Raw genomic sequence first — 23,494 nt, forward strand, 5'->3', positions numbered from 1 at the left:
CTGGCTTGGACCATCGGTACACGGAGTTTCCTGTACATATAGGCTGCAGAAGTCCGCGAATGGAATGGCGGAGAGTGCGGGAGGCACCGTGCACAGTAGATACTTCATGCCGGCCAAGCAGTGCGCTGCACAGACTGGCCTCTGCATTAATAAAATGCTGAGGTAGCTCGTCGGCTGCAACGGAAAATATGCAAGCCCGACTGCCCACTTTTCAGAAGCCCACAGCAAGCGTCTGTGCGAGAACAAGCTATTTCGAGTACGAAGGAAGATCGCCCTGCAATAGTAGTTGGCAGAGCGGCAAACGAGACGCGCCTCGAAAGCACGTCCCGCAACAAGATTAATGGCGCGGTTGCGCATGCGCTTCGTTTGCATCCGCGTAACTGTCGACAGCCTCGTTTCTGACCTGCAAGAGTGCGAATTCTTTAGCAATAAATTAACTGCCGTTTGATTTCGAAGCCCACTGCAACATTCCTGAACGAAACCTAGAAATTTCGCACGTTACGTATACTATTTCCCCGAAAATCAAATATTTTCCCTCTCAATCTCGCATACTTTCTATCAGGAGACGGCGAAATATCTACGGGATAAGAGATGCGAATAAAGGAGCCTTTAGTGGGAAGCCTTCATTTCCTTTGGCTCTACTTGGCTTCATTGACTATTAGTTTAATTGGTTATTAGTTACGGCAAATCTGAACACTCGTTTCGATTGATTGGTCTTTCTGATTACACATAGAAAGCCTGCCGATGGAGACCTCTCGATGCATTGAGGTATGATGAGTAAGCTTACTGTGCTATTAGCCGCTGCTTGTACTTTAGTGAAAGAATTTATCAGCGTAAATTCAAACACTAAGAAGCTCGTATACATTGCTGCTTTTTCTTTTCATTCCATCTTCATTAGTAGAACGTGTTAATTCATGCGCCAAAAAGTACATTTGTGAAGGTTTCACGCTCCCATGCCGGCGATATAGCGATTACACCTTCCACGCAATTTACGCCGTGCGGGTGTTCTGATAATGTTTTTAGACCGCGTTTATGATTTGTGCTCACGGTACGTGTCACTCATCCACCACGGGAAGCATGCTTGCTGGCCAACGTGCACAAAGCTGCTTTGTTCTTACACGTAATATATATATATATATATATTGAACAACATGAATGGAGGGACATCTACTAATCGCACGTATAATGCGAGGGCTTTCGGCAAGTCGTTTACAAGCAACGGCGAAGTTGTCACGTTGTAGTTTTTCTTTTGTTACGAATTTCATGATAACCACAAGTTGATTCTTTTATACCTAAATACCTGGGCGTTTCAGCACGTTCTTCTTTTTTTACTTTTTCTATTAACGCCCGTGACCTTACACGCCCGTGCAGTGATTTTTTAAATTACTACACTTTTTCAATTTACTACAAAACGTACTATAATTTCAATAAAACTTAGTGCTGGGCTAGTTCGTGATGCATTCTTTAAATTCTTCAGTTTTTAAACAGTACTATAGTTTCGTCACTGTAGACGAACTACTTTCTAGAGAAAATGCTTTTTTCCAGAGAAAAGACTAATTCTGTTCATGATTGGCTTCTCAAGTGCTTCTCAAGTTACTCGTGTATGTCAAATGGCGAAGGTGCAAGTCTCACAGTTTACTATGCGGGAGGACACGGCGCATGCAGCGACCGCATACTGCGGCATACTCACTTGGTCCCACAGTGTCCGGCGCGTAGTGCCAGGGAAATGTGTACTTCTTCTGAATTCTCAGCATGCTCTTGTACAGGAACCACGCGTCATGGGCCACGAAGAGATCTTCGTTGTCACCGACGACTTTAACCAATGCCGAACACGCTGGCACCAGGCTCAGAGAGTGCAAATCTGCAGTGCGCCTCAGGGTTGGCTCAAGGTCCAAGAAATCTCCCACGAGGCTGAAGAATCTGGCAAATGGTAACGGCCACTTTTCACCGTTGCGTTTAAATTCAGTGAGTTCAAATACACTTCCGGTTCATGAAAACGATAAAAAGGTCCGCTTACAGTTATCACAGTTTCTAGTTAGGTAAAAAAAGTTGCTAATATGCCACCGTCACTAGGGCACACAATTTCAGTAGTACGGTGTAGATACCAGCAGCTTGCGATTACGTTCATATTTTTTTTTACTAAATGCATGTATAAGCGCCACAAAATTGTGCACTTATCGACTGCTCAACATTTTTTCCCGCTACATTCAATATACTGTGGTCAATGACATCATAAACATAAATCACAGATTGTTGTTGTTTTTTTTTTCATGAAGAAGAGATCGTAGCTGTATTGGTGGAAGAACTTACAAAGCTCTCGTGACATTTGTAGTCTCCCGCGACGCGTCAAGCGGGACATCCTCGAAGGCGTCGCTCAAACCACGAAGTTGTCGCATTTGGAGGTGTACCTGCCGAATGAGAAAATGAAAGAACGCAATCGTGTAAATCTCACAAAAATAAATACCACGTGCACTTCAATACCACGTGATCTCAATGCGAAAGGCTGAATTGAGAGGATGAGTTAAACTTTCAGATGACTCTGAAAGATTCAAGCTGCAAGGCCGTGAAGTAAGTTCACACATTTTCAATTACCAAATTAAATGGCTGCAAAGCCATTCACATTGAATCACGTTGAGTTTTGTTGTAATTCATATTTGATGCGTGCTTGCAGAAAGTTATGTGTTGCGCCAAGATAAGCCAAATTTGAGGATCCGTTAGGATCTCGTACTTTGTAGGCATCGGGTGAGCTCCGGAATTCCAATGAAAGCCAGTGCTCCTGTCGCATCGCTTGACGTGAGTAATGACGGAAAGGTCAAGAAACTTATAATGATCATTGCAGAAGATCCTACCGATAAAACCTCGTTAACTTCATGTCGATTGAGCGGACTTGCCAAGCAAGTTTTGAGGCCATTTGTATCTGCATTCTTCAAGCCTGATTAGCTGATTAGAGGTACAGGCGGAACAGTTTTCGTATATACAAATTGCATGCTAAATGCACACTCTGCCTTGTCACACAAGCAAAATGGACAAGATGGCGACCACTACGCTGCTGTCGATGAACTCGAACGAGCATGTTTCTCTGTGATTGTCATTTTATTTTGTACGCTTCATTCATCTACTGTCGCTTTCGCACCCGACCACTCACGCTCAACAACTCATGGCTCTGTATTCATTATTTTTAAGGCTTCAATGTGAACAGCCTGCTTTTCGTCGGTCAACAAGTGTGAACCTATAAAGCTCCGATGGGCTGCCATCGGTGTTTGAGCACTACTTCAATACAATGAAATATGTCGTATTAAAGTCGCCCTGAGTTCATGGGTAGCAAAACGGACCGTCCAGTGATCAAATCCTACTTTCAAATAAAATTATACTATAAACATAAACACCAACGAACTAGGTTCATGACGTTCAACCCTACGCTTTCCTGCTATTCCCAGTTCCTTCACTAGAAGTTTATCTGAGTAGGCGCCGCAGCTATAATGTATCTGGCCCTGGCGCAGCTTTTCTGGAAGCTGACTTTCTTTAGATCGTGTCCGTAAGTGGCGAGCAAAACTGCCAAATAGTGCTGTACTCTCACAGCGGTAGCATGGATGGACCACGAGTCAAGGCATAGATGCAGAACCATGATCGTGCTGCTTGTCTAAAATAAAAAGCCCCCAAAGATGCAACGTAATAACGATACACCTTTGCACTGGATTAGACGAACATGATTACTGCATTTGCAAGTAAAGTTTCAAGTCTTCCTAAAGAGACTAATTCCAGTCTAAGGCTTACATGGCATTTTATTGGTGAAGTCCTTCAGTAGGTGCCTAAACCAGTCTCTAGAAGCTTCACGTAAGGCTTGCGCAACATAAATTCAATGGTAGTAACATCCCCTCAACAGCATTCAAGCGCCCACTGTCAAGAGAATAAAAGTATCTGCGCAGATGTATTTCAACGCCCATGAATTCACTGAGACGGTATTAGTAGCGCTGTCGCTCCTAGTAACACAGTAGGAAGTCACTTTATTTTATTGCTGTTCTTTGCAGTACGCCTGGCATTCAACACACAAATAAGACGTCTTAGTTTCCCTTTATTTCAAATTACGGGCGTCCGCTTTTCCTAAAATTCTACCAAGCGCCTACCAGGTTCCAGTACGGGTCGACGGCTCGCAGATGCTTCTCGTTTCGGCTCGAGTAGTCGAGGTTCTTCTGGAGGAAATCGTACACCTTAGCGCAGAACTCGGTCTGGTTGTCGCAGTAGTGAGCGAACATGTTCTCCCACTGAGCCTCCATGAGCCTGCGCGTCAGGTACGCCTCCAGGGCACCGGCGGCGTAAGCCTGGACTTCGTCCGGGACGTTCGGGCTCGACTCCACCTCCAGGTAGGCCCAGCTGAAAAAAGCAACCGACGATATAGCTACAACAATCGAGTCAACGCTGGATATACTACAGACCTGAAAAAAAAACATGCTTACTGTCTCCTGGAAAGGCACGCTTAAAGCCATACTGATGAGGGTAACGAGAAAGAGCAGCACAATAAACCATGGAAATCCGGACAAATAAAGTACAGACGCATGCGCTGTTTGTAGTCATTACCGAGGACAGCGCCTTTGTCTGTAGCTGTTTCCATTAACATTTATCCCATTTTGTTTCTGCACATTCCCGTTTTATGGCGTTTTTACGTCACGCACTTGAATTAACTCGCACAAATCATGATCCTAATTTGATGCAAATATGGGCAACGTTAATATATGTCCAAATTTAATTTTAAAAATATTTTTCCGTGCTTAGTACATTAAGAAGATGAAACAATACCATAATTTTTACCATAAAATTTACTTGACCAGCATGTTCATCGTCGGCGACAACAAAACGGCTTCGCGAAAATTCATGACCACGGAAACGAAAACTCATGAAAAGAAGCAGCCCTCACAATTTTAGTAAGGTGGCTGCATTTCTTTCTTCTAATTTGATTTCAATTAAAAGACAGTAACAATTCGACCAATTACCACAACTTTCCTCAAAATTCAAGTGTATTAAGACATTTCGGTCATGAAATGCTTTTAGCTTCCGTTGTCGGCGACCTTCAAGTGAGCTTGAGCCAGAAGCCAGAGCCATTATCCGGGCACTGAAACGAAAAACTCCGAGAAAGTTGAGAGAATCAAACGAAATCATTCGGAAAACCAGTTAGAACTTCATAAAATGCGGTTTCTGGCCCCCAACCTTTGTACATGGCAGTAATACTTACGCTAGTTACTGCCCAAACAAGTTACAAAAAATATTGCTTCTGCGATCTTCCTAATGTTCGTTCACAATATCATCCAACATGTAAGTTCTAGTAGGCTGAAGGTTTATTTGTCATTTACAATAGCTACGTTCAAACGACGGATACAGGGCATTATAGAATTCATTATCATATTTCGACAGGGTTGCCTCTGCTCTTTGAACGCTAGCTGTCCGTGAGTTCCTCGGCGCGGGCTTTGCGTCGCCTCGAGAGATGGCGTTCCGCTGCGTGGCGCCTCTTTCAGGCCCTTTTCTTCTGCTAACTCAGCACCGTCCACGTGGACCAGTGCACAGTATAGCGTGGCGCGGTGCAATACGGTGTGGTGTGGTGGGGCGTGCCGTTGTGAACATGCACTACACCCATTTTAAGATTGTGGCTCATATCATCTCCAACCAATCTGCTTTGCCGGTTGCCATTTCATGCTTACATCTACTCTAGATTACGGGAGAGCCAGCTATCTTTTTCTGCTACGACTTCGGGCGTAGTTATGACTTCTGGTTTAAGCTTGATAAGTAATAAAGCGGATGTCTACGAGACTGCCCAGGAGGTCTGCGCCTAGTGGATCGACTGATTGCGGCGCGATTAAAGAACTTGATTTGGAACTTCCACACCAGCGCTATAAGGACAATGCAAGCATGAGTTAAGTGCCCTTATCGCAACGCTTGATTACCGGGTATCTGGCACTCAGCGTGCCATTATGATCTCAAAATCAGTGTGCAGCTTGTACTTTCTGCTTTGATCAATCTTCCTGATACTGTTTAACAAAGAAGCCGACAACGACGCCTGAGTTAGAAAAGCAATCAAAAATGCAACTAGGTGCTAGTAGCCATAATTGGCACAGTGAATGTACCAAACGTATCTACTGCAGCCCGTCTTCACAGTACTTGCATTTATTGTGCACCCTGTACGTAAAACAGCCTCGCCTAAACGATATTACAGAATATGGTCGTGGAAGCTGTGTTATAAATTATATGTGGTGAGCACGCATATTAAATTTGGTCGTAATATATATATATATATATATATATATATATATATATATATATATATATATATATATATGTGTGTGTGTGTACGACAGCACTCAGGCAATGCAGCCACCTAACAGTCCGTTTGTCTTCATTCCTTCTTCAGCTTGTTCTCGGACTGCTGCTTCACGCCAGTCCGGGCCATGAACCACGACACGACCGGGATAACAATGATCTCCAATGTGACCAACTGCCACGTGCCGGATGTCATGCTGATAAAGTCATGGGATTCTGTGCTGCACCGTTCGTCGGCAACCTGCGCAGATCGCTGGGTGCGCAACCAGTGCTCAGCGCCATACCACAGCCCGCCTACAACAGCGATCACACGCAAGCCGAGATCATTGGGCACGACAGCACTCAGGGAATGCAGCCACCTAACAATCCGTTAGTCTTCATTGTTCAGGTGAGAAAGCGATACGGAAAATGTATTCGCTCTAGTGACCCACTCTTGTTAGTGCTGCCATGGCCAAGGCTGTGTGGCATCGTGTTTGAACATGCTGTGCTTATACTAAAGGTTCTATTACTTGGCGGAGATGTCGAAACGAATCCCGGCCCCAAAATAAGTCAACAATTAAAGGAAAAAGCCGCAGATATTAAACACATTAAGGAAAATCATCAAGCCTAAATCGATAAGAAATTGAACATGTTCACAAGCCTAGACCAAAAAGTGGATTCTTGTCCAGAGCAAAGAGCAAGCATATTTCGGCAATAATATCAATGCAAAATAGAATCGATGGTCTAGAGAACAGTAGCAGACGCTCTAATTTGATAATCTACAGATTACCAGAATCCACTGGAGAGACACCCTTGACACTGCAACGCACAGTGAATAAAGACGTTATCGAAGGCCCTCTGGAATTGAAAGCAGTAGCCATCGAGCGCATACATCGGATAGGGAGAGCAGAACCTAACAAGATTTTGCCTGTAAGCTTCAAATTACTAGATTCAAGAGATACGTATACAATACTGAAAAGGGGTACAAACTTAACGATACTCAACTATCTATCGAGAAGACTTCTCAAAACGCGTGCGGGATATCAGAAGAAAACTTTGGAACAGCGCGAAGGCAAACCGGTAAAAGAATGAGAAAGTCTCGCTTGTTTTCGACAAACTCTACATTAACAACCGCCCGTATGTTTGGAGCAACGAGCAGGATGACAAAGTGCCGCTTGAAGAAAACGATTCAGAAAGGGGGTCAGAAAAATCGCCTTGCCGGCAAAACAGCGAACATCACCGGAAAAGACAAAAGCGGGGTTGTAACTCGCCGAGGCGCAAAATCAGTGAACTAACACTTTTCACACTAAATGCTAGAAGCGTCGTCAACAAACCCCAGGCACTTGAACACTTGATAATTGACTATCAACCTGATGTAGCAGCTATAACAGAAACGTGGCTCACGTCCGACATTCATGATCAAGAGTTCGCGCCACCAAATTGTGACTATGTGACTATGACTGAGACTATTGTGACTATGACTCTCGTTTTGACACAACGAGATATGTTTGTGGCATTATCGATATCACAGCCCCATGTAAGCGGCCTCCCTTGCAACGCACTGCTTAATGTGACGAAGGCCATGCCACAATTGAAATGCTAATAAAGACCTTTTTTCGAAATGACACCAAATATTTCCTTTATATATATAGTTATTTTAAAGAAGCCAATAAACAAAGACCTTGTCCTTGTTTCTTCTCTTCTTGTGATATGACCAACGAAAATCAGGCCCTCGGTTTTCTTTCTTCTCGTTCATTATAAGTGTGTGTGTGTGTGTGTGCGCGTGTGCGCGTGTGCGTGTAGATAACTAGATATGTTAACAATAATCAACACGTCCGACGGCCCCATTCCTACCGGTACCCTTCGAACAGGTGCCTGATACCCCAACGATTGGGTTATCTAAAAAGTTGGAATAGAGCATTCTTAAGAATTTTCCGCATGCAAGCTACCGCGCTCAGACGCTGGCACCTTTTCCGAACATCGACAGTTTTGCGTCCGTCTGATATGATGCATCATTGAGGCGCGATGCCTGCAACACTGATAACGCCAACGCAATATGAGATGTTTGGTAGTAGAGGGCGCTGTTCCTTCCACCCAGCAGGAGTTGGCTTGAGTGATGCGACGCGCCAACATTCTTCGCATGCTTTGAACACCGTGCTATGAGTTCAAACGCCACGCTAAACTTTGCACCGACGTACCATTAGGTCGGTGCATCTTCCTTCGGGCAAACCTGCCTGTTTTCTTATACGTATAAGCCCGCACCGATCATATGTCCTATTCATCACCTGCATGTCATGATCATTATCATAGGGAAGGTTGCGTCTTCGCCGGGTCTCCCTGGCCAATTAAAGGTTTCCCTACCTCCTGTCTATCCGTTGTACTTCTTCGAGCTTCGCTCAGGTGAACACTTGCTCCTACTATCCACCAGCGTGTCCCTGGACAAGATGTCCTAGTGAAATATTTTACGCGCACAATCGACAAAGACACAGTGAATGGTGACACACGAGAGCTCGTGTGTCCCTCTGCACTGCGTCCTTGTCGATTGTGCGCGCAAAATATTTCACTATGAATTCATACTAACTCGCCCAACTATCTGTTCTGCTGAAGATGCCCTAGACTCCTACCAGCATCTCCCTGAAATAGTGCTTCCCCTTTCCCTTCCCTTAGCGCAGGGTAGCGAACCGGATGTTTTATTTCTGGTTAACCTCCCTGCCTTTCTCTCATTTTCATCTCTCTTCCTCTTTCTATTCCCCTTTCCCCCACCCCCAGTGTAGGGTAGCAAACCGGATGCTGTTCTGGTTGACCTCCCTGCCTTTCCTACCCTTGTTTTCTCTCTCTCTCTCATCTCTCTCTCGCTGACATGGCAAGCTGCACCTTCTTTGGTATTCAGCGGCCACCAGAGGGTTTACCATCTGTGCGCTCGTCTTCGAAAGGAAAAGAAAAGAACACATCAGACTGCCTGGTCGATTATGGTCGTGTAAGATTTGCTAACCGATGGGAATTATTTCGCCCTTACGAAGTAACGCGTCGATGCTTGGAAATTACGCCTCGCTAATTCTAACACATCGCGCGTCGTAGGCGTTGCTGCACTTTGTGGTCGCATCGATTCTGCTACGCCCGAGCTGTATATCATCCTTAAATGTATCTAAGCTGTTGCCATCAATGCCACATGCCAAGATCAACCACCAAACTACCCTCGCTGAAATCTTCGCATTGAGACAGTGGCATGACGAACGCAAATTTCAACGGTTACAGTCGGTCTCTTGCGAAAAACCCACAACGACAGACCGTGGCTTTGCGCCGTCATCCAGGCCGTCATGCGCGCAAAAACTTTGACGGTATATTATCCTCTGGCGTGGCGTCATTAACGAAGAGTTGTCGTGCACAACCAATTCTACGCTTGCCCCTTGGCTTTTTAGGTCGCTACCACGCCACCGACAAATGTCCACCTAATGCCACGTCCCCACGCTGTATCTCGCATTGACGACGCATTTGATGCCCTGCAAGTTTCTGAGTACCTTCCTTGTTCTGCGTTCCCTCTATTGGGAAACTCCGGCGCAAGGAGATGACAAAAAAAAACAGCTTTTGTAACCTGAGATGGAGATTACGGGCCTTCAGGCACTCTAATGGACCCATAAATTTTGAGCGCAACATGATCGCCACTCTTCTGCGAGACCTGAAATGAATCACTTGGTTGTGAAAGTTAAATTATATCCTCAATTCCTAATCAACGTTTGATTAATTTTGATCAACACTGGTCCTCAGCTCATTACGAAAAAGTGCAGTTTCAAAAGCAAGGGAATTAAAAGGTATTTTGTGCTATTACGAGGGCCGGACGATTGAAAGCTTTCCTGGTGTTGAGAACAATTCTGTGGCCTTTCGCTTTGCAGACCTCGAAAGGACCAAAGCCTCACGGAGTTTCCTCCATCTAGACATTTATTTTCGCCGTTTCCCAATTCGCTTTCATTTCTCTACCAAGAATGTTTGTTACCTGTTACCTGTTCTTTCCTGCGCTCAATTTCTCTGCTCTCCGGAATGTGAATGTTCTATGACCTGCTCAATGGCGCCTTCACATGAAAACATTTACATCGCTTAATTGATAAGCGAGCTGCGGCCATTTTGCACTCCTTGTTCTCTTTCCCAACTACATATCCCATTTTCAAAACGATGCGTTTATGGCCACAACCGATGCTGCTATGCCCTTCCTCATCAATGACCATTTCTCTCAACTTATCATGAATTCCTTCTGTCATCAGACAGTAATCATTGGTCGATTGCCGGTTTCCCACTTCCCACGTGATCTGCCCTTCACACTTAGGCCCTGTGTTCACGATAACGAGGTTATGTTGCTCACAAAGGTGTAGCATTGACTTCCCGCTGTTGTCGGTATAGCCATCTAAATCCTGTATGTGGGCATTCATGTCACCTAATAGGGCAACTTCAGCACCATTGCCGAAACCCTTATTATCCGCGCTTATGCATTCCGCTAACTCTTTATTCTTCTCTGTGCAATCATTTCCGGTGCCCAAATACGTAACGCCCAGCCAAGTTTTTTTCCCACTCATTGTACCTGATAACCAAAGATGCTCTTGACATGTTAAATTTACTCTTTTCCATTTGGCTCCCTGATGGATGAGCATTCCGACTCCCCCTCCCTTTCTTTCCGACTTAGTTCTGTTGCACCCTTCCCAAACATAATTCTCAATAACTGGCGGCTCTTCTGAGTCTCTAAAGTGCGTTTCTGTAACAGCATACACCCCTATTTGTTCTCTATGTAACTGCTCCTCAATCTCTGCCCACTTTTCCTTTCTTCTGCCGCACCGCATGTTTACGTAGCCTATTGCATGGCGAGCTCCTTTCCTTGCTTTCCTCCTTTGTCTGTTATCGACGGCGATGCTCTTCTAATGTTCCCCTAGGGGACCTCCTTCATTACTTTCTACTCTGGCCTCCTGAGCGCCCTCGGGCCCCCTAAAAAAGCGACAGCGCGACCACCAAGTCGCAGGCCACTTCTCGCGCCAGCCAGTGATTGAAGTGGATCCCGCCTCGTTTAAAACCACCACACCTTCTCACTTCCCTGTTTACTTCGACAACCTCAAAGCCTTTCTCTCGGCTCATTTTCCATGTTGCCTCATTGGCAGCCATTACGGCTCTTTGTACGTGACTGTCACGTACAGGTTCCTCAGGCGCCGTGCACACCACGATCTGCACCTGAGGGGATAGCTCGCGCAAGTCGGCCACCCCCTTCGCCAAGCGCTGGGCTAGACCAGTCCTTTTCCTGTTTAGGGCGTCATTTAACCCACCTGCTACTACGACAAGGTTGCATACGCGGGCATTTTCGGTGAGGTTTTCTTTTGCTCGCTCCATGAAGAACCCAGTGTCCGCCCTGGAAATGTCCCTACGCAACTTTTTTATTGCCTTCAACCCTCTCCAGAATTGCTTTTGAGCACCAAGCCATGTTTGAGTCGCCGGCGATAATCACCCTTTCACTCTCTCGTACCTCTCCATGCTTCCCTTTGTCCTTTTCCGCGTGATTCGGACTCGACAAGGGGTATTGTCCCCCTGGGCTCCTGCTGTTTCCGCTTGGCGGCCTCAAGGTAGGTGCCGCTCTTTCCAGCTAACCCTTCATCACGCGTCATGCATTCCAAGTACACACCCTCGCCTGTCGCGTCGGGGGTCTGCGTTCCATTGTCACGCACATTCTCGTTAACAATGGCAGCCCTGTTCAGCTTTTCCTCGGCTGCTTCAAGTCTCTTTTCAACTTCCTTCCGTGCATCACGCTCCTGTTCAGCTCATTTTTGAGCTCTTGCACCTGTTTGAGAAGCTCTTCCTGGAAAGCCTCCATTTTCTGCATCCTAGTATCGACATCACACTGTGTGCCGTTTGATTCGATGCCCTCCCCATTCTCATCCGTCTCCTCATCTGCCTTGAGGAACACCGGCGCACTGCCTGCTTTCCCGTCTTTCTCGCCATGTATTGCACAGGTTTTTTCGAATACTATAATACTATAATAATGTTACTACTGATGCAAATACTATAATACTATCTCAATGCAGAGCAAGTGCCTTTTAGCAAAAACCGATACGCACAGGGTCCAAATCCTCAAAATGTCGCAAAGCAACTCGTACCACTGTTTCAAAACCAATCAATGCCGCGAAGACCGAAGCTATGACACGCTCTCACGTGCGCTCAACCACGCGTCCACGCTCTCACTCTCCTACCAAAACACGTACAGTAAAACCACTAATAGCTATTTGCCTTGCCACTTCCAAGCTACCATTTAAAGACTACGAACACTCAACTTCCCACCCGGCTGCACGTGTTGGGGCACGTGGCACGAAAGGACGCCCTAACCATCCTGCAAAACCAAATGTACACGAAGCACACCCGCGCACCCGAAATACGAGAGACAAAAAAGTAAAGAAAAAGAAAACCACCCAATTACTATATAAAGGCAAAAAAATCAGCAAATAAAAAACGGGAGCAAGCTCAAAGCATGCACAAAAACTTATGATTTCGTCGCCGCCACGGTGACACGAAAAGCACGTCCATTCGTCACAAAATCCAAACAGACTCCGGAACAGCAACCGGAGAACACCCCTCCTCCCTCGCCTGACTCCCGCGCCTCGCACGCGATAGGAGAGGGCACGCATACTGGCCGTATTCCTCGCGCGGGTAAGCGAGATTGAACCGCGTTCGTCGGCTCACCATAGCACATTTTCACTCGCACATACAGCATACGGTGCGCGGCCACGGTTTTATCGCCTTTGGACTTCATACGGAACCTCACGGCGACGCCGACGGCAGAAATGCGCCTGGAGTGTCCTTATAATTGTTGTCGCAAAAAAAGCATTCCGTAAATATGTGTGTGCTAGAAATAAGAAATGCAAGTTTTGGGCCGTGCAGAGCGGCTCCTGTAGCCACGATTCATATGTGCGCTGCGCAAAATATGACTGCAGCAGCATAGTTTTACTCGTTTTTGTGCGTTTAGTGTGTGCAGTGATAGTACCGTTTGTCTCCTCATGTCTGCTCATCATCTCCAGTGACTCTCATCTCCTCATCAGTGACTCTTTTGCCACTCGGTGGTGGTGTACCGATTTGTTGAACTGCATTGCGTTACTCAACATGCTACCGCACACGTCAGTACTGTTGTATTAGAGCAGGGACAAAGTTTCCCAGGGGGGAAAATGTATACTCACCCGCTGTTCTGGATGTCGTCTCGAAAATTCGCCCATGCCACCGGGGCCAGGGCCGATGAACCACCAAGATGAGGTGCCGACGGCGGCTTGCCGTCGTAGATTTGCAGCCGACTGGTTCCTAATTCCGGTGCAGCCCAAGCCCATCGGCAGTCAGCCGCTTCACACGCAACCAAGAAACCGGCCAGGAAAGAAAGCGGATATAATATGCCAATGGCCATCCCCGAGTGCCTCATTTTGCTTTTGGTTTTCTCAGTAGAAGACCTGCACACAGCAAAAACATAAGCATACAAACATGATAAGCGATTTCTCGATGAGGTATCTTATACGAAACCCGTATGAATCATAAAATTGACCATGTTTTGTAGTTTAGAGCGCTTTGTATACATTGTGGGGGGGAGGGGGGCTCTGGCGTAGAATGATGTATTGATGCTGTACACAGCACTCTGTCTTCCTATGAACGTCAGTTGAAAAATTTGGAGGACGCTTAAGCTTCGCCTTTAAGAGCGGAACGCGATAGCGTTCAAAGACCCTTACTGTTTTTCATGCTTCCCAGCAACTGCGGCTTATGTAAGAGTAACGTTTACCGGGAAACGCTGGCTGCGAACGCTATGAACGAAGGGGAGCTTTCTGGTAGAAACGCGGCCTCTTGCGTGGGTCGATGTCTTGTTATTAAAGCAAAAGCTTTACTGGCCGCGAACTTGCGATTTCGCCATGGCGGTGCTCCGAGGAGGCACATATGACGCCACAACGCGCGCCTCGCTGCGGATATTTCTCTCTCTCTGCCTCTCTCTCTCTCGCTCCCTAGTCACAACTGCGCATGCGCCACTAGTAGCACCGAGCCACAGGTGTCCCGCCGCTGCCATTTGGTATGACGTCACACCGCGTTCCTCGTCGTTGTGCTCACCTCCGCTCGCTTCGCCAGCTGCGTCGCATGCATGATAACATGTCGGAAGATTGAAAAGGAGACCTAGCATGCGCAGCAACGACAGTTGAGGCGGCAGTATGGACGGCGACAATTCTCATAGGCAGGAGGAGGCCTGGAATCCACGTCGGAAAGAGATGAAGAGGAAACAAATCAACCAGGAAACCGGCGAACAGCGCGCCGAATGACTGGCTAAACGCCGCAACATAGCTACACAACCAGACTAACCTGGACTAGTAATCAAGGTTAACCAAGGCTAACCATGCTATGCCTTAGCTTTCGCTACATATATCCTGGCATAGCCGAGCTAAGCCACTGCCAATTTGTGTTGCATCGCACTTTTAATATATCGGTCTGAAAAGAGCTAGCATAAAGGACATGCGCTGTCGGTGTATTTACCATTACATTTGTTTGTGGGCTGCCATTCACAAAATTACGAGGAATAACGTTGTAAAGAAGGAAAGACAAGGTATGATCAAGTTTGGGGGTAGAGGAGTGGTTGGCTATGCGTGTTTGGCAATTTGGTTCGAAATTCTTTTTCCCGAGGTGATGTCCCACGCGGGACGCCGGGTTTTCTGCGACATTGGCTCCTTAACGGTGTCGCGTTAACATACTGCTTAAAGGTATGATTCTTTTAGTGACTTGTTATATTTAGTCCGTTCATTGTTTTATTTCAAGAATTGTCACAATCTCTCTTGCTACTCAAGTTCATCCATCTGTACAATGCCGACTTTAATAAAGTTTAGATGTCATTCAATAACTTTTCTTACATTTTGATACCTCATTGGGACTACACTGCGTCCTATTCACTTGACAAAAAAAAAGGCATTGGCAATTTCGGCGCCTTCGGTTGCCTTAATGCAGAATAATAGGCACACGTAGGCTTCGAAAAAATCTCGCCACACCGAAATGCAAAAACTTAATCAAGGCAACTAAAGGTGCAATAAATGCATTTGTATCGTGCCGTTTATGCAAAGTGAAAATTGCATGCTTTGTACAATACACAACGGAACGGAATCTGCGTATAAGGTTACACAATTGAAAAAGTGAACACTAGCACATAAAAAGTGTCCCACCTTATGTGGACCAATATCTTAAAAACGTCCCTATACGTTATACCATGCTCACATACAGGATAATTCGCAATCCAGTTAAGTAACTTACACACCATATATTTACTTGATATATTAGTAAATAACCAGACATAACTGAACTGTTCGCATATATTCCCAATCCTAGCCATTTTTTTTTATCATACGAGGCATTTCTAATGTGAGTGCAACGATATCTCGTGGTTTCCTTGGGCCGATTCCTGTACAAGACATTGCAAGCACGCACACACGCGCGCCCACACATACATGCTCATTTCTCAGAAGTTGTTTTTATTGGCATACGCACCGTCAACTAAACTAATTTCTCGGCCAGGATAATTTAGTAAAAAAGAGTTGATTCTTTTGTAAAATTTTCTCGTGTGGCATTGAAAGCTTCCCAGAGAACGCAATGCCGGACTTCCTGCAAGGTTCGGGGTGCATATCTCAAAAGTGGTGCTGGTCTGAGGGCCCTTAGCGAAGCAAGCATCGACCAGCTGCTGTTTCGCAAAAAATTATTGATAATTGAGCTTACACTTTTCATGTCAAAACAGGTGTCTAAGGGATCCATATTAGCGCGGGAAGAAAACACAGTTAGGAAGGTAGAAGTAGAAAGCAAAAGAACTTGGACTATACTTCAACTGTTTGTGATGCAGCAGCATTTGTTCTTGGGCTAGTCGGTGCACAGGTAATCGAAACGGTGTGGCGCGAAAAAGTGGAGGACACGAAGATATATGAAATGCATGCCAACGCATTTTCAGAGCACAGCATTCGAAGGGCGGTATCGAAGGATACCTACAAGGAAGCTGCGTGCGTGTGCAAATCACGTCGAAAAATGTTAGCAATGCATGCATTATCGACATGCGTTAACGGCACTTTTGTTTACCTTTTTTCAAAACCAGATCCGCCTATTTGATACGTCGCTGTGACTTTTTGCTGCCATGTCACTATAACCAATGCGAACGCAAGCGCGCACTTACTGCAATCTACCGACCACAGGAGCGTGAACACATTAAGCGATTAGGACGGCAGCTACTGTTCTATCGCCGCGGTAACATCGGTGGGTTCTGAAATCCTCCTCACATTAAAAATGACTCAATGCCCTTCCACTCTGTGAAGACGGGTGACCAGCGAAGCTGTGCATGTGGGCCCCTTAACGACGAACTGCACCGCCGCCGTGGGTCTGCCCGGCATTGCACTATCTTAGGGATCGGCCCACGTATGGGGAGTTTTTTGCTTACGACACGAAAATTTCCTTGCAAGGTAGAGTTATGCAGGTTCGCTGTAAAAAAAGAAATTCGGCATTAGCTATCACCGTGGATCACCACGTTTTCGTTAGTATGACCACATCCCCATTGTTTGTGCCGAGAAACGGAAACCGGTGATCGGGCTTGTTCAGAAAGCTGTGAATATTAGAAAAAAGAAGAAAAATATCGTCAACAGAGACAACTATTTTCTTTGATACCTGTGAAGAACAGGTATCATGACCCAATAGATGCGGCTTCATGGGCGAGAAAAACATATAGAAGGATCCACTTCTCAAACATTAACCCTTGACGGCAGAAATATGACTTAGTTTGCTGATATAAAGATCACTATAGCAAAAGGAAAGGAGCTGCCCGCCAGCTTTCCTAAATTCCATCAGCCTTTTTCCGAGATGTGTGAGTGGAAATATAGTAATACTCCGTAGGATTCCGACACCACTTGTTAGCGCTTCTGTTGTCTCAGTTTCTGCGCCAAAGTCTGTGAAAGAGCTGAAGGCTTGTCTGTCGTTACGGACGCTCCTCAATGCATGGGAAAGAGCCCCACTCGAAGTTGGCGATAGGTTCTTTCAAGATATGGCGCGAAGATAAGTCAAGTGTCGGCGATGCCCGCAAACAGCTCTGCTGCACGTCGGCCACCGATACTCAGAGTATTTGACGCTATAAGAAGTTTGGGTAGGTTTTTTGCGAACTTGGCGGCTGTAGTATAGTCTTGATGCCATAACACAGGCGCAATATTTAGGCTGTGTACATACTTCATTGCCGTGAACGAACACACGCTCACTTATCCCAAGTTGTTTTCATTGGCATACGCGTCGTTAGCGAAGCTGTTTTCTCGCACGCGATATTTCTCTTCAAAAGCACCGAAATATACGGTGTATAAGCCGCGCAATTGGACTGTGAATTATCCTGTGGAGTGTTGCCGTGGCGTAACGTATAATGACGCTCTTTAAGAATTAGTCCCGCATTAGGTGAGAGACGGCATGTGTTAATGTTGGCTTTGTCCATTTCAGCTGTACTTCAGTGCCTAGAACACATGCAAAGCGTTCAGTTGTGTTTAGTGCCAGCCGAGGCCAAGACTGGGTCCGGAAAATAATGCGCTTGCCGAGTACGTGATTCGAAAGCGGAAATTTGACCTCAAGTGGCTTGCACTGCTCCTAATAATCAAAAACTTGAACCGAATTGCATATCAGTCTAACGCTAGCCATCAAGATTAGTTACGATAGCAGAAACGCGGACGCAGTTCGTCGATGCAAGTTGAACTCAGAAAGCTCGCTCGGTAAAATGCAGAGAATTAAGTTGTAACTTCGCCAACTTCTGGGCGCATTAGCACTGGCATTCCAAAGCGCTGCCTCACGGTGCCCACGCGATGTCACCATGACGTCCCTGACCACACACACGTTGTTTACAATCTCCTCGCGGCCAACAAACGAGAAGCGAAGACCAGGCTTACCGCAGGGAGACGCCGGCGTCCGTCCGTCTTCGCTGCTCCGCGCAGCGCACTGGCTTATCGCAACGGGGACGACGTCACGTGTTGGCGCTACTGGCGTCGTCGAGCATCCTCCAACGCTGCCGTATCCGGGCAAAGGGCGCGGGGAGACACAGGCTTCGCTCGAAGCGTGCTCGTATCAAATATCATTATGCGTGCTGCAGCGCAAATAGACAAAGGGTAAATATCCGAGAACACCTAAGCACTTCATGTGAGCTGTGAATGCGAAAGGATTGTGCCCAAGTGAACGCAGCTGAGCGGTGCTTCGAGATTGTTCGTGGGCAAGCGAGAACGTAGAGATGCTTGACCAACGCCTCGTAGATAACACAAGGCTGGCGCACTTCGATCCATGGCGTCATGCTACCTTGCTCGACTGCTATAGAATCAAACGGGGACGCTCCCGAGTAAGCCGAGGTGATTTTGATGTCACCGCCTTCGTCACGCCAGGCTTGGCAATTGAAATTTCGCTCCAAGCAGCATGATGTAATAAAGCAGAGTACACAGCCTGACTGTCTACGAGGTGCTGCTTTAGCCCAGCGGGTCTCTTTTTTTTATACGCTCGGCTTGAGCGTGGAGTTGTATGTTCGAAGCTCGTGTTTTACGCGAAACGTGAGCTTTACGCTTTCCGTTTCACGCGCCAACGCTTTACAGCGAAATCTGTACATTACTAATCTCCCGCAGCTTTTTCGGCGTCCGGCAACCGAAACCGACTTAGCATCTTCTAACAAACCAATACGGGCGCAGTGGGGCGGCGCATATGTCAATATGCGAAACAGATTGGAACGCTCGCCGTGAACAATAGCGTGACGTCAATGTTATCGCAGTATATGAGCATGAGAGGTATCGGCACTAAAAACAGCTGAGTTATCGATGGGGCGGGCACGTATAGCTCGTACACCCGAAAAACAAGATGCGTACCAGGAGCGCCGGAGGGAACAGCAACGAGAATGCAGACGGCGCCGGCGTGAAACGACCACAGACAAAGAACGTCCCCGCGATGCTGAAGAAAAACGACAATCGTGATCCCGGGCCCCTCCGAACGAGGAACAACGCCAGACTCGCAACGCAAATTATGACACCCATTCCACTCTGCGAAGAAGGAATGACAGCGAAACAACTTTGCTTTTCGTTTGAGAGCTTTTACTGTCGTCAGCTTTCGCTGCCATTCCATCTTCCCAGAGTGGAATGGTTGTCATTTTTTTTTACCTTTCCAATTTATTCTGTTTTACACCGAAGCTGTATAACTCCACCTCCCAATGTGTTTGTCGTGGCCGTAGGTAAAAAAACTCAGCCAATCAGTGGGAGGCTCGCGCCGCTGGGTTGCTTGCAGCACCAGCAGATGGCACTCGCCTCCACGCACCGGTGACAGAGGTGGCGCCGGCCGTGCAGAGAAAAAAAGAAAGAACCAGAAAGCTTGTCTTCGCGCATATATTCGCCGCAAGCATTTACCGGTAAAGATTACGGTTGTACAAGCTGCACTTGCCGGAGGCTGACTGTAGCATACGAAGCAGGGAGTGGCGTAACTATTTTCATCTGCAAAAGAAGAATCCACCTAGCAACTGATCGTGTTGTGACATTGCCATGGGAAGGCCACATATAGTGAGGACAAGTTAAATAAATATACCTGGTAGTGAAGCATCCGTGGAAGCCCATACGTTCGAAACATGGCAGCCCATCGGTGGTTCATGGGGCTGAGCGCCATCTGTATGTGGAAGGAACACTTCCGGCGGAAGAGAAAATTATGTGACGCTATGTGTGTTAAAAATAGAAGTGACGTCATTTTGTTATCAAAGGCGCGAAATTTGTATTGGTGGCCTGTCATTAGAGCTGTGTATTCAAACGCCCCGCCATTCGACTTGATGGCCGTTTCGAGCTTTAAGCGCAAATAGACAGCCATACGGGGGGTCAAAATCGTACTCCTGCACAAACATACTTTCTTTGGAGGCGGACGAAAGCTTCGGGTCCGCGGCGACCGCATTTCGATGGGTGCGAAATGCGAAAACACCCGTGGGCCTAGATTTAGGTGAACGTTAAAGAGCCCCAGGTGGTCCAAATTATTCAGGAGTCCCCCACTACAGCGTGCCTCATAATCAGATCGTTGTCGTGGCACGTAAAACCCCATAGCTTTAATATTAATAAAGCTTTGGGCGTAGAGTTCTGGTCACATCGTCGGACGTCAAGCCCGTCGTCCAGCGCAGACACGCGAAAACAGCTAAAGTAAATAATTACCTGGCTGTCGTAACTCACCACATTTGACTGAACAGGTTAGAGAACGATGAAGCTAGCCGCGCCACCAAATTCAGAGAAATGTCGACAAGCGAAACAAGACAACGTGGTAGGTGGGCGTAATGCAACAGATTAACTTTACGAACGCGCTTTTGTGGACACTTTAAGAGCTACATTGCATTGCAAGTGATAGCGGCGTCAGGATGGGTGCTGAAAAAACTACTATTCATTGATAATAATAAAATAAAATTACATGGTCACATAAGATCTCCCTTATGAGGTGAACGGCGAAAGCCTACTCTCTCTCCTCTTATAACTCGCCTGTTTCCCTTTGCCTCTTCTCCCTTTCGCTTCTTTCCCCCTCTTTCATTCTTCTCTTCGCCTATTTCTTCTTTCTTTGTCTTACTTCTTTTCTTTTCTAATGAATTGTAGTCGTTACAAGTTGCCGTTAGACATATTGGCCATTACTAGTCATTACAAGTCATTTCAGTCACTATTAGTCATTACTGTACACTAGTAAGCATATCTAGTCATTTGTAATCAATTGTGGTCATTAAAAACCGTCGTTCGACATATTGGTCATTTCGTAGTCGTTAGTAGTTATTACAAGTGATTAGGAGCCATTTCACTCATTACTACTCATTACTAGAAATTTCTAGCCATTTCTAATCAATTGTGGTCACTACAAGCCGTCGCTAGACATATTGGTCATCCCGGAGTTATTACAAGTCATTAATAGTCATTATTAGTCATTACTACTCCTTATTAACCTTTACCAATCGCTATTATAACGTTTTCATTCACCAACTGTCACTACCAATCATTTTCATTCTTTAATCTGTCTTCATATGCGTCATGACGCTTCGGCGGACACTCCGACGGTCAGGTCTGCTGACACAAACTTCACCATGAGCCTAGAAAGGCTCTCGCCTTAAAATAGTTACATTTTCTTTACTGGGCATGTATCTATCATATTGATCGGGAATTTGATTTCGTTGAATGAATCTGTGCCTCGCTATAATTAAAGAAGGCGTTTTTTTTTCTTTCCTAATGTTTGTTCCCTCCAACATAGTCGTCCTTCAATCGCTACTCCGTTGATGATGTTGGTGGCAATTAGTTCTGAACCGGCTTTCGCCCGAAGCTTCGCGACCTATTTGGTCCCACTCCGGCGGCACACGCTCCGCATTTTAGTCATTGTTTGAGTACGCACTGTGCTTCGCGCGCTCATTGACGCATCTCAATTATATGGGATTAGAAAGCTTACCTTCTTCGCATTCCAATGACGCCTAGTATTATCGCCTAGTCTGAAGTGTTACCTGACGGCAATAAAAACAGTCAGTGTGAGCAAAAAGCGGCGTTTTTGCTGTACTGTCTTCCGTCGTACTGCGTTTCCGGCAAAACTGTCCAACATAACGAAATGAAGTTTCTTCAGAAGTACTGGGCTGACCCTCTTTGCCGAGTCCGTTGCCCAGTATCTCTGACGATCCAACACGTTATTTGCGAAGCTTTGGATGAGTAGAGACAACTTTACACGAGGTGAAAGCTTGAAGAAGGCTTCAGCTGGAGTCTTTGGCGTTATCGAATTCGGTGTGTTTCGGTAGGATAACAAGAAACGACAGAGGCGCTTTTACAGAGTGCGATTTAAGCCCGCGGCGTAAGGAGAGCGGACACTCCCATAGAGTCCAGCGGCCGAATTGACTGTAGCGCACCAAGTGAATCGGATTAACTCCTCCCGGTTTCGGTTTTGGGCGCGCGCATATTGAACGCTGGCTGGCACGCGCTACGCGGGCTGCGTTACTCGCACGCTTTCTTTTTTTTTTTTTGCTTCTGCTGCTCATTTGCGCCCGGTCTTAGCGCGGAATCGTTTTTTTAATTAAAATGATTGCGAATGATCTTTACGAGCCTCCATCGAACCTGTGCCACGTGTAATTTCATAAAGTAGACGCAAAACGCCTTGTAAATCAGGAAATGTTTATTTCGCTCTATATAAACGCTCGTTCCAGGAATTTTTGTGGATTCATCCAATGTTATCGCACCGCGTAATCAGCAGCAGTTCCCGTACGAAGCTCCGCCTGGCGGCATCAGCTGAAATAACTAAACTACAAGCATCCGTCAGTTTGGTATTTAGACCTCATAGGAATACTGCGTGTAGGGGGGACACGTGCGCAAGTTGTGAAAGGGTGACATTACAAGCAAAATCAATTCGCTTTTACATACATGGTGTCTAAAACACCCGGCTCATTCCAAGCCGTACTATCAATTATGAAGAAAGCATCCGAGTTCCAAGTATTCCTCCATTCCCAGGCATTACTTCCAGCACTTTAGGAGCACAAATGCACGGGCGACTGCGCGTTTCCAAAACAACTTGACCTCAGCTGACGCGATTGTACGCTACATACACAGAGGAGGTCACAACACAGGCTCTTAGCCTTACCATGCTATACGCTCGCAAAATGCCTTCTACTCGCACTCAAGAGAAATGCATGGGTGCAAAGCCTGTTTTCAGTCGTTCAGAAGACAGAATTTTTGAGTTCTTGGTTTTTCAGCTACTCGGCGTTAACCCTTGCGCCATCTGCGGGCGCAAGCAACACACTCCAGTGTTATCACTCTAGGCAATCACTCGTCGCGTCTTCGACAAGGGTGAGCACCGAAAGAAGGTATATGTTGCGGGGCCGTAAAAAGCGTCCCGAACTTTTCCCACTAAGATTCGGTACACGCTAAACTGTCACCACGGCCAGCTCGCTTTTTTTTTTTTTTTTGCTACCTGTTCAGAACCCCAGGCGCGGCGAGCGTGCATCAAAAGAATCCCAAAAAATAACCAAATTAGTTACAATTATGTTCGGGGTCAGAAAAAGCTCCAAAACTTGTCCCAGTAAGATTTAGTACACGCGAAACTAACTGTCACATGGCCGAAGTGCTTTTCGCTAACTCCGTCACAAAGTCGACTGCGGCGAGCGTGCCCGAAAACTACCGAAATCGTTATAATAATATTGTGGCTCATAGAAAGCGTCGAAAACATCACCCAG

General features: G+C 46.3%; 1 protein-coding gene across 1 annotated transcript in view; it reads right to left on the reverse strand.

Annotated features, from left to right (window-relative positions):
* Window positions 1-18,339, reverse strand: part of LOC126528478 (putative phospholipase B-like 2) — an 84,811-nt gene extending 66,472 nt beyond the window's left edge. Inside the window, exons 1-5 of the mRNA XM_050176356.3 lie at window positions 18,207-18,339; window positions 13,482-13,742; window positions 4,125-4,371; window positions 2,311-2,408; window positions 1,691-1,920 (exon numbers count right to left, since the gene is read on the reverse strand). Of these exons, the coding sequence (XP_050032313.2) occupies window positions 1,691-1,920; window positions 2,311-2,408; window positions 4,125-4,371; window positions 13,482-13,714 (808 nt within the window). The 5' untranslated portion in view covers window positions 13,715-13,742; window positions 18,207-18,339. The remainder of the gene's footprint in view (window positions 1-1,690; window positions 1,921-2,310; window positions 2,409-4,124; window positions 4,372-13,481; window positions 13,743-18,206) is intronic.
* Between the last annotated feature and the right edge of the window lie 5,155 nt (window positions 18,340-23,494).

Source organism: Dermacentor andersoni, chromosome 9, assembly GCF_023375885.2.
Source record: "Dermacentor andersoni chromosome 9, qqDerAnde1_hic_scaffold, whole genome shotgun sequence".
NCBI classification, from domain to species: Eukaryota; Metazoa; Arthropoda; class Arachnida; order Ixodida; family Ixodidae; genus Dermacentor; species Dermacentor andersoni.